This window comes from Carettochelys insculpta, chromosome 4, assembly GCF_033958435.1.
Source record: "Carettochelys insculpta isolate YL-2023 chromosome 4, ASM3395843v1, whole genome shotgun sequence".
Classification (NCBI taxonomy): Eukaryota; Metazoa; Chordata; order Testudines; family Carettochelyidae; genus Carettochelys; species Carettochelys insculpta.
Window position 1 is genome coordinate 132,617,926 of NC_134140.1, and position 14,918 is coordinate 132,632,843.

Below are 14,918 nucleotides of genomic sequence, written 5' to 3' on the forward strand. Positions count from 1 at the left end.
AACAGTGAAATGGAGGTGTTAAGAGCACAGTTCTTTCTGCCTAATAGACAAGTTACAACCTTATTTTGTGGGATATATACCAATTAGATGTTCTTTTGTCTTCACAAAAGAAGGTGGGGTATGAAAAAAAGCAAGCTTGGGAGCTACTGGCCTATATTTATCTGTCTATTTAATTTTATTTATCAGTCTCTCTGCTGTTGAATTCGGTAGTTGGTGGTTTCTTGTTCTAACTGTAGTAAATATGAAAGCTCCTTTTCAATACTGCAGTTGCATGAAGAGTTCGGTGATTATCAACCATCAGTATATAGATGTACCACAGTTGATTGGGTCAACGTAATAAAGTATTTTTATAAGTAATGTATAAATTTTGTTAAGTAATGTAATGAAGTTGCTATGGTAAGTAGACCCCAGTGTTGATACTAAATTTGTATCTGCATCCCCATCTGTATCAGCATAAATGAGCTTTGGATATTTCCATCCATATCTGTGGGTGCAGATATCCATGGATGTCTGCAGATTTAAAGGCCTCTAATACTAAGTCTGCAGGAAAAGAAAAGTTTCTTTAGATTCTTCAAAGTCAAATATGCCATCAAATGGAACTTTGTGTTTTGAAATGGAAGAGCAGAGCACAGTTTGTGCAGATGAAATATGGCTACTGTCATCCGAACATAACCACCTGGATGATTTAAATTTCTCTGTTCTGGTTTCCAGTAGTTCTTATATAATTCAGTGGAAACGATGAGCTTTTATTTATTTTTTTTCCAGCACCTCAAAAGGCAGTGTTCATCTGGTGATTGTTCCATAAAATCAACAGAAGGAGATACTTGAACTTGAAAAATTGTATTCTTTCTTTATGCTAACCTCATTCCTGTTGTAGAATACAATGGGCAAATTAAAGAAATTCATGAAATATTGAGAAGTTCTTCAAACACAATTTGCGAAATTTTAGTGCTGATGGGAGACTCCTCTAGGGTTCAGTAGTCTACAGTGAATAAACTAAGAAACCTGTCGTGTCTCAGTGGGTGCCAAGTCAGCTTTCGGGCTAATTAATCAAAACAAATTTACAATTAAGCTTTTGAAGACAGCCTAATTATGTAGTCTGCCAGGGAAAAAGTGCTGAAGGAAGGACAAACCTTGAGAGGAAAATCTTGAGGGTCCCATTATTGGCCCATAAAGGACAATTAAGTAATAATTGCAGAGGTCATGCTGCACCCAGCAAATATGCTCTCATTATTATTGTAGCTGATTTTCTTAAATATTGGTAAATGCAAACACTTTTCGAGTAACTAGAATTTTTTGTACACTTTCGTGAAACTTCATAGCTAAGCCACAGTGGCTTCTGTGAGAGTAGTACCTACCCATTTAGAATAGCTGCATAAGTATTTAACTTATAAATGAAGTTCAGTATATTTTAATGGCTAGAAAAGTTATTTTGAATGTTGGCTCATGATCTCTTAGATTTCAAGGCTAGCAAGGCACCTAATCTGATTTGCCCTGGTTAAACTTTGCCCCACCCATACTTTAATTTTTTCAATCTCATCCAATTGCAATCTAGGCTAGGTTTCTTTTTACTGACATTAATTTAGTCTTCTCCTGCAAGAAAATGTCATTAAATGGCCAGACAGCCCATACTCAAGATACAAAACAAAGAACCTATTTTGCTTCCTGAACCTGACAAAATGAAAAATAAAACATAATTAAATTTGTACTGAACAATAACACAGCTTGCATCTGTTTTCTGCGAAACAATCCCAATTCTGGTCTTGTAACTCATCTGCTTGGGGGATCTACTTGTTTCAATGTCAATACCTTTCTTGATTTTTAAATGTGTATAAGCATGCTAAGCTTTATTTTCAATGTCTTGGATTTGGTTAGTCTAATTTGTGATTTTATTTTGTTTCACAATAACAAGGGGCCCTTGATCTCAAACACTTGTGTAAATAGTAACAGAGAGAAAGCCGTGCTAGTCTATATACTATCAAAACAAAAAAACCAGTCAAGTAGCACTTTAAAGACTAACAAAAGAATTTATTAGGTGAGCTTTCATGGGACAGACCCACTTCTTCAGACCATAGCCAGACCAGAACAGACTCAATATTTAAGGCACAGAGAACCAAAAATAGTAATCAAGGTTTACAAATCAGAAAAAAATTATCTAGGTGAGCAAATCAGAGTAGAGGGGCAGAAGGGGGTGGGGAGAGTCAAGAATTAGATTAAGCCAAGTATGCAAAAGAGCCCCTATAGTGACCCAAAAAACTTGCATCCTGGTTCAAACCATGTGTTAATGTGTCGAATTTGAATATAAAAGAAGGTATGGTTATGGTCTGAAGAAGTGGGTCTGTCCCCTGAAAGCTCACCTAATAAATTATTTTGTTAGTCTTTAAAGTGCTACTTGACTGGTTTTTTGGTTTGACTTGCGTAAATAGTTTTACTGATAGTGCTGAACTTCTTCATCTCTAAAAAGGAGCTCCTCAATCATATATAGGCATTTTAAAATAAAAATCACCCAAACGCTGTCATTCCAACATATCTGGGTACAATATGTTTTAGGGCATATTTCTAAATATCAAGTGCATGTTGTTTTTATATTATGAGAATTTATATGCAGAATTTGAATAAATTATGGCTTTCTAGATGTTAGAAAATAAGAGTGCAAAGATATGGTCCTTCTACCAACACCTTACCAACTGTGGTAGCAGTACAACCCCAAAAAAACACAAATCTTAGAAAAATCAAGCAATACCGTCTGACGGTGACAGTTCTCGTACAATCTTAACTCTCCTCTTCTTGGGGCAGTAGTGTCAGACATATGGATGAACATAATTGGAAGGGGAAGAGTTGCATGATTTTTGTAAAGGGAAATCATGCCTCACTAGTCCACTAGAATTCTCTGAAGGGGTCAATGAGCATGTGGACAAGAAGGATCCAGGGGAATATGGTGTACTTACATTTTTCAGAAAGCCATTTGACAAGGTCCCTCCCTCACCAAAGGCTCTTAAAGCAAAATAAGCTGCCATGAGATAGAAGGGAAGGAGCCTTCATGGGCTATGTCTACATTAGCCAAAAACTTCGAAATGGCCATCCAAATGGCCATTTCGAAGTTTACTAATGAAGTGCTGAAATACATATTCAGCGCTTCATTAGCATGCGGGCGGCTGTGGCACTTCGAAATTGACACGGCTCGCCGCCGCGCGACTCATCCAGCCGGGGCTCCTTTTCGAAAGGACCCTGCCTACTTCGAAGTCCCCTTATTCCTATGAGCAGATGGGAATAAGGGGACTTCGAAGTAGGTGGGGTCCTTTCGAAAAGGAGCCCCGTCTGCACGAGTTGCGCAGCGGCGAGCCGCATCAATTTCGAAGTGCCGTGGCCGCCCGTATGCTAATGAGGCGCTGAATATGTATTTCAGCGCTTCATTAGTAAACTTCGAAATGGCCATTTGCATGGCCATTTTGAAGTTTGGGGCTAGTGTAGACATGGCCATGGAGTGGGTCCTCTGGGGGTCTGATCTGAGACACATTCAATGTGTTCATAAATGATCTAGAGAAAGGAGTAAACATGATGTGGCAAAATTTGCAGATGATACAAAAGTACTCAAGATAGTCAAGTCCTAGGCAGATTTGGAGGAGCTACAAAAAGATCTGTGAATGCAAACTGGTTGACTGGGCAACAAAATGGAAGATGAAATTTCATGTTGAGAAATGAAAAATAATATACCTTGGAAAACATAACCCCAACGGTGTGTATGAGGTCTAAGTTAGCTGTTACCACTCGGGAGAGATCTTTAAGTCATTGTGGCTAGTTCACTGAAAACATCCACTTAATGTGCAGTGGCAGTTAAACAAGGAGACAATGTTGGGAAGAATTTAGAAAGATAAGATAAAATATATTGCCTTGATATAAATCCACATCTTGATACTGCATCCGGATGTAGCTGTTCCATTTTGAAAAACATTTATTGTAATTGGTAAATGTTCAGAAAAGAGCAACAAATGTGGTTAGGGGTATGAAAGGTTTCTGTATGAGGAGAGGTTATTAAGACAAACTTTTCATCTTGGGGGGGAAAAAACGTGAGGATGTGATTGAGGTCTGTAAAATCGGGACTAGTTTAGAGAGGAGCTAGGGATCACCAAATGAAATTAATAGACAGCAGGCTTAAAGCAATAGAAGTATTTCTTCCCACAACATACAGCCTGTGGAGCCAGGGAATGGATCACTTGGTTACTTTTTCTGTTTTTTTCCCCTGGGCCACCTGGCACTGCCTACTGTCAGAAGACAGTATACTTGGGCTGGGTGAATCTTTGGTCTGACTCAATATGGCCATTTTTATGCTCTGCCCTGACGTCATGTTTGGAAGGACATGGTATCTTATGTCTCCCTTAGTATTTTTTTGTCCAGTGTGGTCTCAGCCAATCAGCAGCAAATACTTTTTGAGCACCGATGCGCAGAGCACTTTTAGGGTCAATTGGATTATGAATGATACTGGTTTTGAGTGGTGTGCACTGACAGTAAAATACTATGACCCTCTCAATTCCATAGGACTTCGCAGTCCTATGGGTTAAGAGTTATGATTATGTTATGTGGGGAGTGTCACCTTTATGTCTGCATTTCCTTTCAGCTTTCCTAGATTGTTGGGGTTCTGAGATTCAAAGTCTGACTTTTTGGGAGAGCCGTCTTTTGTCCTGAGAGTGTAAGCCATGTTAACAAGGATTTTAGGTCTTTAAGTGCCACCATTTCATTAAAGGAAACAGCCTAATAACTACTGTTAATCTAAAAAATGTTACACCAAGCACAGTATTGGCCTCTAGACCAGCACTGTCCCTCCACTGTCTTCCTGGTATCTTCCAGGCCCTTTACATAATGCTTTTCACTTAGTAGGGGGGTGATTTCAAAAGGAGGATGCATGCAAAGCTTTGGAAGGCTCCTTGTACCAAACCAGCCACAATGAAGAGCCAGAATAGCCATGCTGTTTGGAAAATGAAGCATGGAGATTCTGACTTGCTCAAAGCTAAGTCATGAACTGAACTAGGATATCCTGAGTCCCAGTCCAGTGTGTCAAACACAAGACCATTCTTCCTGCCTTTCTCAGAGAGTGGAGTGATGTTCTTACTCCAGACCCCAGGGAACAATTTGTATCACCTCTAAAAATCCTGGTTCAGGTGACTTCCTAACATCACAGAGGAAATCTGGAGTAGATCACAGAACAGAACCCTCTGTCCCCCACCCACTCCATTGTTTCAGCTGCAGGGACATGGACCATATTTAGTTTATTGAACATCCTGAAACCTTTCAATGAATAGACTCGTTCTCTGACTATTCAGCTCTGGCACATTTGGCCATAGTTTTTGGAAGTGAGTCTTGGGTCTTTCATATTATATTCCTGGATATTAATCCCAGCTGCTTTAGAGGTGACCCTGCAACTCTTGTTTGCAAAATAAGGGAAATGTCAATTGCCATCCACTATAGTAGGGATATGAAACTATGGTTGTTAAGAGCTCATACATATCCCATAGCAAGCCTATGCACCAGTCTGTAGAATTAAGAAGTCTAATACATTTTAGGTTGTTATATTTTGGTGCTGGTGCCCGGTCCTGGACTCTAGATCTCAGGAGGGAAGTTCATTGAAATGTTCTGTGGTACTGCCTATAATTCCCTCGGATCTCTGTGTTCAAAAGGATTAGAAGAAAAATTAAAATGAAGTATTTTTACCTTAGGAACACCTTAAAAAATGCCTCTATAACTTGCTCCACGAAGTCTTCTCCAGGTCTAGATCTAGTGTACCAGGTTTGTCTGATGATACGTGGAGATTTTAGGGCAGTTTGAAAATTCAGTGGCCTGTTGTAACCCTCCCCACATAGCACGGTGCACCTAGACTGAGTTCTGTGTGCATAATAATATGTACTGGACGTTCCAATGGTAATTTTATCTCTCCAAATAATTTTCGTTGTGCTACATAAAACATACAATCCCACCATAAACAACAAAATTAAGCACAAAATGAATAACATTTATAGATAAAATGCAATATCACACCCAGGAGTGACAGAGTGGTTTGGGAAAGCACGAGATCTTGGAGCTGTCAGATGACGAGGTTTAACATGTGCTTTTTTTGTGTGAAAATTGTTGTGGGATCTGGACAATATAATACATCACTGTTATGAATATAATTTGCCTTGCTTGCCTCTAGCTTTTTAAAGTTACGGTATGGACAATAGGGGGAGCCATACATTTGTGCTGTAACGTTTACCTGCTAGTTTGAATGAACCATCTTCCATATTTCTTGTATTTCAGGCCAATTATAGAAGATTCAGTAAATAAGTCCTCTTCTCCATAACCTCACCAGTAAACTGGAGATCATCATACATGTGATATGGAATTCCATCATTACTTTTCAAGTGGAATTCCCTTCCAGTCTGAGAATACATTGTTTATGGACATTGAAACAGACCTCTTTGTCAGCTGTAAGTTGTAAATTTATGTAAATTTATGTAACCATTGTGGTCACACAAGTAATTTCTGTTTTTGTGTCAATAAAAAGTAAATAGTGTAAATCAGTCGTAAATTCTTAACTTTTTTAGCACATACAAGAATGCATTTTCTGGCACTTTATGGGGTTTCTTCAGAAACTCCAGATGTCTGCAGGCCATTGGACAATGATTCGCTTGTAACATTCATTAACATATGAGCTGTGCTGATGAAATTGCACTGATGGAAGCCAAAGGGAGTTTGATAGTTGATTTCAGTGAAAGAAGAGTTAGGTTGGCGCTGAGCACTTTTGTAAATCTTGCCTTTAAATTTTGTGATTTTTAGTTTTGAGCTGAGCTGCTATTGAAATCTAGGAAATCTAATGTGTCTTACAAGCCAAGAAGGAAAGCTTCATAGGATCTTTCCATTGTTCAGCTGGGTCACTGTTAGCCGGTGGCCGGGTAATGTACAGTGAGGGAGCAACTATGCCCCTGTTGTCATCTGAGTTTAAAACTGCGAGAGCAAGGAGCTCGTGGCTGCAAGCAGCCAAGACAGGCTGACAGATTCCCCTGGGTCCTAAGCAACCCAGTTTTTTACTGTTAGAGCAGGGACCTGCTAGCACACTCACCTATGGCCAGGCTGTGGTAACCAAACGGTTAAAGTTCTTTTTGTTGTGCTGGCTGTGTTGTAGTGACAAAAGGGTTAACAGAAGTCAGGCTTAGATCTTAACTAGTTACAAGTTTATTAAGCTACAGTTATAAGCATGTGGTTACAAAAGGCTATTGTCTACTTCATATATGCTAGCAAAGTACAGGTGTTAACAAGTTACGTTACAATCCAATACAAAGATATCTGTTACCATCTAACACAATGATATCTTGATACAATGACGTCTAGTTACAGAGCTCTAATTCTTTAGCTGTGCACAAAAAAAATTGGAGACCTAGCATGGGTGTATCTTACCCTCTTTGCGTCTCTCGATACCAGCGTAGCCAAGCCGGATCAGTCACTCAATTCCGCGGAAAGACGAATACGAGGTTGGGCATCCCCAGTTGTGGACCTCAGGAGGCAATCACCTGACCCGACCAGCAGGTAGTTGGTGGAGATGCACTCAAAGTTAGAGTTCTGCTGGGCCCACCATTTATACCCCTTTAGGTTACGTATTCTCTTATCTAAGGTGCCAGATCATACTGGTCTGTCTTTTGTGATGCCAGGTTGTTACAAGGGCATTTCTTTCTTAATTTGCACTTGTAAGACAGGAGATAAGCAATTTGAGAGTACAGGACATTCTTTTTGCGGGGGTGGAGATTTCCCTTTCTGGGATGGTTGTGTGGTCATCAAATTCATCAATGCCAGCTGGGGTGATTTCCTGAGGGTACCCCCCCTCTCTTGTTGACAGTTTGGCCTGTTAGCCTTCTATCTGTACTTTCTGTTTCTCAGGGTCACGATGAGCTAGCGCATCTGGGCCTCAATGAGGGCATCAAAGACTGTGCTGTCAGTAGCCGTTTCCGTGCCCTGTGTGCTCCTCAGTGGTGGCGGCGGGGGCAGTGAGCAAGCTGGCTTGTAAGGGGGAGACTTTGTCTGGCTACAGTCACAAATTTAGATACGGTGAACCCTTGATTTATCAGACTAATGGGGAAAAGGAGTGTCCGTTAATGTCTGTTGGAGCTGAATGGTTACACTGCATGATGATGCACTGATCTTCCCAGCCCATCACTCACTCCTCTCCTCTGCCCCTCTTCTCTTCCCCCCTCCTGTCCCATTCTTCCCCTCACACCTCCATCTCTCTCTCCCGATTACCAGGAGAGGAGCCGAACACTGGACAGGCTCCTTCCACCTCCTGCAGCCCTCAGCGCTGTGGCTCCTCTAGCCCCCGGCTCCGAGCTGCCCACACAAAGGTAGAGTGTGGCCACTCCCAGCCTACCAGCAGGCAGTAGCCGCCGACACGATGGCTGCTACTCAGCACCATTGCCGGCAGGGGCAGCTGGTTGCTGACGTGCTCCATGCACTCAGGGCTGGAGGAAGAGAGCTCTTATGCCCCGCTGCAGGCTCCCCGCCCCAGCCACTGCAGTGGCCCTAGATGCTCTAGCAGCAACTTCAGCCCTGGTGGAAGCTCTGGTGAATCTCTGGCATTTATTTTGGGGGAGGGCTGGCAGGCAGCATCCGTTATTTCCAAAGTCTGTTCTATCAGGGTTTGTTAAATGGAGGGTTTACTGTACATCGTGCTGCATAATCCCCTGCCTTCAGTACTCCTGTCCTAAAATATCTGATGGCTCACTCTCACCTCCTTCGCTATCCTTTCTTTTTAAGGCGTTCTCTGTTAGCTGGAGCCGCTGATCTCTGAGCCTTACTGCTGTGGCACATCTCAGTTATCAGAGTGAAAAAAAGTTGAAGGCTCCCCCATTCCCTCCGGACAGCATGACCCATTAGTTTTTCATTTTCCAGAAGCATCAGTTTTTAATGTTTTTCCTTTCTTTTTATCTCCTAGGAATATCAATCTACATAGATCTATTATTAATACCACAGCAAGAAGCTCAGAAATCTTTACTGTAGGTCATAAAAGTAGGTTTCCCTAGAGCCATTTAAAATCAGAACTGGATTCACGTAAGCTGTGAATACTGCTGTGTTTTAGGATCAAAACTTCCTAACACTATATAAGAAGGTGGAGGTCTTGGTTGAGGCAGCCTTTGTGTAGTGATTTGAACTGGGAGTCTGGCCAATACTGATAGACTAGGGTTGTGTGTCTAATGCAGTCAGGAATGTGATTGCAGCTTGTGTTGGATATACCTAAGTTAGCTATGATCAGTCACTGTGGCAGCAGGGACTTCAGTGCTTATTAGCCCCCAAAGTAATTACATAGGTTTCTGGGTGGGCTTGCAACAGCCTGTGCTGAAGCCCACCCATGCTGTCAGTATCTCTGCTTTAGTGCTCAAGCTAGGTTAGGTATGTCTGTACGAGCTGGAGTCATACCTCGCCTCCCTATGTTGTTGCATTTGTAGATGCACCACAGGGGTGAGAGAGAGAAAGCTTAGAGCTTTTGGAATGGAGGGAAAAGAGGAAAATTTCTCAGAACAGGGTGATCTCTTCTACAGACCACTACATAAAACTGAGGCAGAGAAGAGTATTTAATTTCCAGCTTCAGAAATAGCCAAAGTTCCATTGTAATGTTGTTGTAGCTCTCTGGGTTCCAGGATATTAAAGAGACAATGTGGGAGAGGTAATATCATTTATTCGATCAGCTTTTGTTGTGAGAGAGACAAGTTTTCATGCTTACGCAGAAATCTATCAGGTCTGGAAAACCAATCAGTTCACCCCATTTGTCTCCCTGAGTTCTACTGGAGTTCATCGCAACAGTTTAGTTAATCTGCTTGAATTACTCCACTGGATCCAGCCAAATTCAAGTCAGAGTTAGTGACCGCACTGCAAAACCACAACAGTGATTGGACTAGCAGCTGGTGGTAGTTCTTGCATCCACAGTATATGACTAGCTTGATGTTCAGCAGCACTTCCCCCCCCCGCCCCCCCGCTCAAGTCCTCTTGGGTGGCATAGCTAAATTGAGTTTAAAGCACCATTTAACTTGGGCTAGAGATTTGTATGTATGGACGGGAGTCAGATTAAGGGTGAAACACGAATTCTAGCTCATGCTGACGCTGCAGTGAAGATAGCCCCTTAGGTTCCAAAGTGCCTAAGTGACATCTGAAAGTAGAATGTCATGTAGGCATGTTTGAAAATTATGTCCATTATCTAGTGTCTGTCTAAAGCTTGGCCAAAGTGCTGGGGAGGATATTCCAGGGAACAATTCTGCACAATAGGCAGATGGGAAAGAAGATCTCATATGTAAGTCTCTGCTGTCTACTATGATCTGAGAAATCTGTACATGCATTTCCTATGCTGATTAGTTACAATCATAAGCTCACAGTAGGATCGCAGTCTAATAAAAACCCATCTTGTAATCCACTATTGTGCATGTTGATTTCTTATACTTGTCGCATTTTTTTCAGACGTCGTTCTCGGATATGTTATCAGATGCCTTAACATATAGCCTTGTAACCTTGAATAGGACTCTTCCCCATCTAGCATCTTTCTGCACTTGATTTCATTCCCCCTCCCCCCGCCCCCACCCCCGGCTCCGTTAACTGTTGCAAAAACACACATTTTCACAACTCTAATGCTGTGCATTTAGGAATCCTACACTGGTGTTTTAAGTGTGTAGTTACTGGAAGTAGATATTTTTGTCATGAAACTGGATGTTCAAGCAGCTCCAACTTTCCTAAATAGCATTTTATTAAAAGAATAATAAATAGTTAAAGTAACGCTTATCACTCAACAAAACCAAGGTATTTACAATGCTCTGGTAACGTGGAACTTAACTGATTAATTTCTTCATCATCATCATCAACAACCATGTGCTCAGCACCCATTATTGTCTGATGCCTCTCACTATTTCCTTCTATGTTTCCCTGTCCAGGGCGGAGTGGCTTAGTTTCTGTAGACTAGCTTCGCACCAATCTACTATATCATCTACCCATTCTCTGTGGGGTCTGCCTCTCCTGTTCGAACCGTCCATTAGGCCGAATACTAGGGTCTTGATTTTTCGTTCTTCATTCATTCTGCAAATATGCCAAAATAGCTGTAACTTCCATTGTATAACTTCTGCAGTAGATTCTCTTTTGGATGCATCTTAAATAATTCCTCATTGGTGACCTTCTGCATCCATCCTATTCTCAGGGGCTGGGTCTACACAGAGCTCCGTCCAGCACCGCTGCTGGCATAGCTATGCAAAATGAGCTTCTTGGGATTACAAATCTAGTGCCATTTGCATACTCATGAAGCTCATTACCATAGCCCCGTGAGAGTTCAGCATCAGCAGAAGAGGGTGCCGGCAGTGCAGAGGCCGGGTGGGTGTGCCTCTGCTGGCCAAACTCCCCCCTCTGTTGCCAGTCCCTTTATGCCTCTGAATCGGTGTCAGAGTTGGACTCCTGCTCAAGCTCCGGATGGAGCGGGAGCTTGAGAAGGTTGCACCATAGCCATTGCCGGCACCGTAGTCGTTGGTTGGGCGATACAGGTTGGCCAGCGGGTTTGCAGGCAACTGAGCAGTGGCCCTTCTGGACCCTGTGGGCATTCCATGAGGCACAGGGCCAGGATGTTGGAGTGCCTTTAATGGTGCTGCAGGTCTTGCCAATCCTGTGCTCGGCACTGTCAGCGTCACTGGGTGCCCCACTACCAGAACAAAGACCGGACGGGGGTGGTCATTGTGGAGCTGCCTGCTTCTACCTCATCAGAGTTGACCTCTGCACCATCATCGGTGCCATCGTAGTAGGACTGGACCCCTTCGTTGCCAGTGCCATCTGTAATTGCACCTACAATTCTGATGGGGCAGGCACCAGCTCAGGCCCTGGCACCTATCCAAATGCGGGGACTGGTAACAGTGCTGTCTGTGACTCCTGTGGCGGGGTTTTCGGGCCAGCTGGTGCCCATGCAAGCTCAGCCTATGGTGCCCCCTGGTTTGCCCATAGTTTTCATGGGGAGCCAAGTGCCTGAACAGGTCACTACTGCCATTCCCTTCCAAATGGAGGCGCAAGGGCTATCATAGTCTTCCTCCTCAGATGAGGCAGTGGCGGATTCGTGGGCTTCGCTCATATTGGAGGATGGCAGGGCTTTTCAACAGCTCCTTAGAGGGTGCAGGCAGAGGAGGTCCAGGATGAAATGGACCCTGTCTTGGACATTGTGTCCTCTGCAGGGCCCCACCAGCGTGGCTCTGCCCATAATCAAAACAATTGCTACTGCAGCTAAAATGGTATGGCAGACCCCTGCTTCTGCCCTTCCTGCGGCCTGTAGGAATGAGAGAATACTTTGTTCCATCCCAGGACAATGAACGTTTGTTCATGCACCCCCCGCCCACCTGACTCCCTGGTAGTGGACACTGCTCATCATAGAGGGCGCCAAAAGTTCTAGGGTCCCTCCGACAAAAATAGAGAAGCTAAACACTTGGATCTCTATGGGAGGAAGGTCTATTCGAGAGAGAGAGAGAGAGTGTGTGTGTGTGTTGCAATTAAGAATTGCTAACCAGCAGGCTTTGGTTAGCAGGTAAGCCTATAGTACAGTCAGTGCCCTCTCTAGTTTCTATGAAATGGTGCCACCCGAAGCCAAGCAGGACTTCACACCCATGGTGGAGAACAAACTGATTTCAAGGGCGGCCCTGCAGGCAACATTGGATGCTGTGGATGCTGCCATGAGGGTTATGGCCTCTGGAGTGGCAATGCACAGGGGGGCTTGGTTGCAGGTTTCTAGCCTGCCTCATGAGGTCCAGATGGTCCAGGACCTCCCCTTTTGAGGGCCCTGATAAGACAGATAAAAGACTGCATAGTCTGAAAGACTCTAGGGCCACCCTCTGCTCCTTGGGCCTGCATACACCTGCCAACCAACGCAGGCACTTTAACCCGTGTTCAGCAAAGACAGGTTATGCAGCCACAAAGGGATGGCAGTAGAAAGTGGAACAGGATGGGCAGCTGTGTGCCATTCAAGCCAACAGACTCAGGGCCACTGGAAGGGCCCACAGGAAGCCAAGCCACAGTTTTGATGGCACTGGCGAGAGTGTCAAATCAATCTCACCCACTCTGGTATCCCCACTTTTTCTGTTCCGCCTATCCCGCTTTTCCCATATGTGGTGCAGCATCACCACAGACTGGTGAGTCTGGTGTATGGTAGAGGGGATACGCCATTCAATTCTCTTCCTACCCCGCTTCCCCACCCCCTTTCCTATTCCCCTTCAGGGACCCGTCTTATGAGATCCTGTTATGGCAGGAATTGCAATCCCTCCTTGGTTCTGGGGCTATAGAAGAAGTTCTTCCCAGGTTCAGGGGATAAGGGTTTTATTCCCAGCATTTCCTAATTCTGAAACCAAAAGCGGGTTTCAGACCCATCCTGGACCTAAGAGGGCTCAATGAGTTTGTTAAAAAGATAAAATTTCTAATAATATCCCTGGGTCTCATACTCCTGGTGCTGGAGCGGGGTGATTGGTTCATGGCTCTTGACTTACAGGACCCACATTTCAATCTACTCTCCTCACAGGAGGTTTCTCAGGTTTATGGCAGATGGAAGCCATTATCAGTTCACAATCCTGCCTTTCGGTCTGGCTGCAGCCCCAAGGGTCTTCACCAAATGCATGGCGGTAGTAAGAGCACACCTACACAGGCAAGGGGTGCAGCTGTTCCCGTACCTGGATGACTGGCTAGTCAAAGGTCATTCCAGGGAGCTGGTGATTCAGCATGTACAGTTGATCTGTCAAACCTTTGTAAGCCTCGGTCCCTTGATCAATGAGGCAAAGTCACTGTTGGTCCCATCTCAATAGAGTTTGTAGGGGCACCACTGGGCACCAGGAGTATCAGGGCATTCCTGTCTGACGATAGGTTCAGGTCCGTGGGGGCCATCATCTGAGACATCCTGGCAGTTCCCACCATGGTGGCCAGGTGCTGCCTGTATTTGCTGGGTTGCATGGCAGCGTGCATCTTCGTGGTGCAGCACGCCAGGTTAAGGATGCGCCCTCTACAGCTATGGCTGTCATCGGTGCATTGCCCTGTAAGCAGCAGTTCAGACTTGGTGGTTATGGTGTCAACACAGACTTTGTTGATCCTGCACTGGTGGTTGGACAAGGGGTCGTCCTCTCAGGAGTCCCTTTTTACCCCTTAGCAGCCCTCACTTTCCCTAGTAACAGACGCTTAGGGCTGGGGCTAGGGAGCACACCTGGGTCAGCTATGAAGCCAGGCTCTTTGGAGTGTGTCGGACCTTCAGCTCCACGTAAATGTGAGGGAGCTCAGGGCCATCAGACTAGCACGTGTGACTTTCAAGGCCAGTCTGATGGGACATTGCATGTCGGTCAGTACAGACAACACCACAGCAATGCGCTGTATCAGCAAAGGGGGGTGCACACTCCTCTCCCCTGTGTCACGAGGCCATAATGCTCTGGGACTTCTGCATGCAGCACATCATCATGCTGCAGGCCCCTTACCTGCCAGGTGTGCACAATTCACTGGCGGACCAACTCAGCAGGACCTTTACGGCTCACGAGTGGTCTCTCCACCCGGAGGCTGTTTGTTCTATTTTCCGGAGGTGCGGGTATCCCCAGGTGGACCTGTTTGCCTCCCATCTCAATGCAAAATGCAGGACGTTTTGCTCCTACTGCAATCAGAGCCCAGGGTCCTGGGCAGACACCTGCAGTGTCCCCTGGTCAGGCAGGCTGAGGTACGCATTTCCTTCAATTCTGCTAGTTCACCGAGTCCTCCCCAAGATTCACTCAGAAGGGGCATTGATCATGTTGGTGGCACTGACGTGGGCCTCTCAGCATTGGTACTCGACCCTCCTACACCTGTCAGTCCTCAAGCTGATGACGTTGCTGATCCGCTGGACCTGCTGACGCAGAAAACAGGGAGACTGCAACTTCCCAATCTCCAGTGGC

The 14,918-nt window shown here is 44.6% G+C and overlaps 1 protein-coding gene across 2 annotated transcripts in view; it reads left to right on the forward strand.

Moving 5' to 3' along the window:
* Nucleotides 1–6,527, forward strand: part of CENPC (centromere protein C) — a 56,289-nt gene extending 49,762 nt beyond the window's left edge. For both annotated transcript variants that reach the window (XM_074992065.1, XM_074992066.1), the window contains one exon: nt 6,289–6,527. In XM_074992065.1, the coding sequence (XP_074848166.1) occupies nt 6,289–6,331 (43 nt within the window). In that variant the 3' untranslated portion in view covers nt 6,332–6,527. The remainder of the gene's footprint in view (nt 1–6,288) is intronic.
* Nucleotides 6,528–14,918: the final 8,391 nt, after the last annotated feature.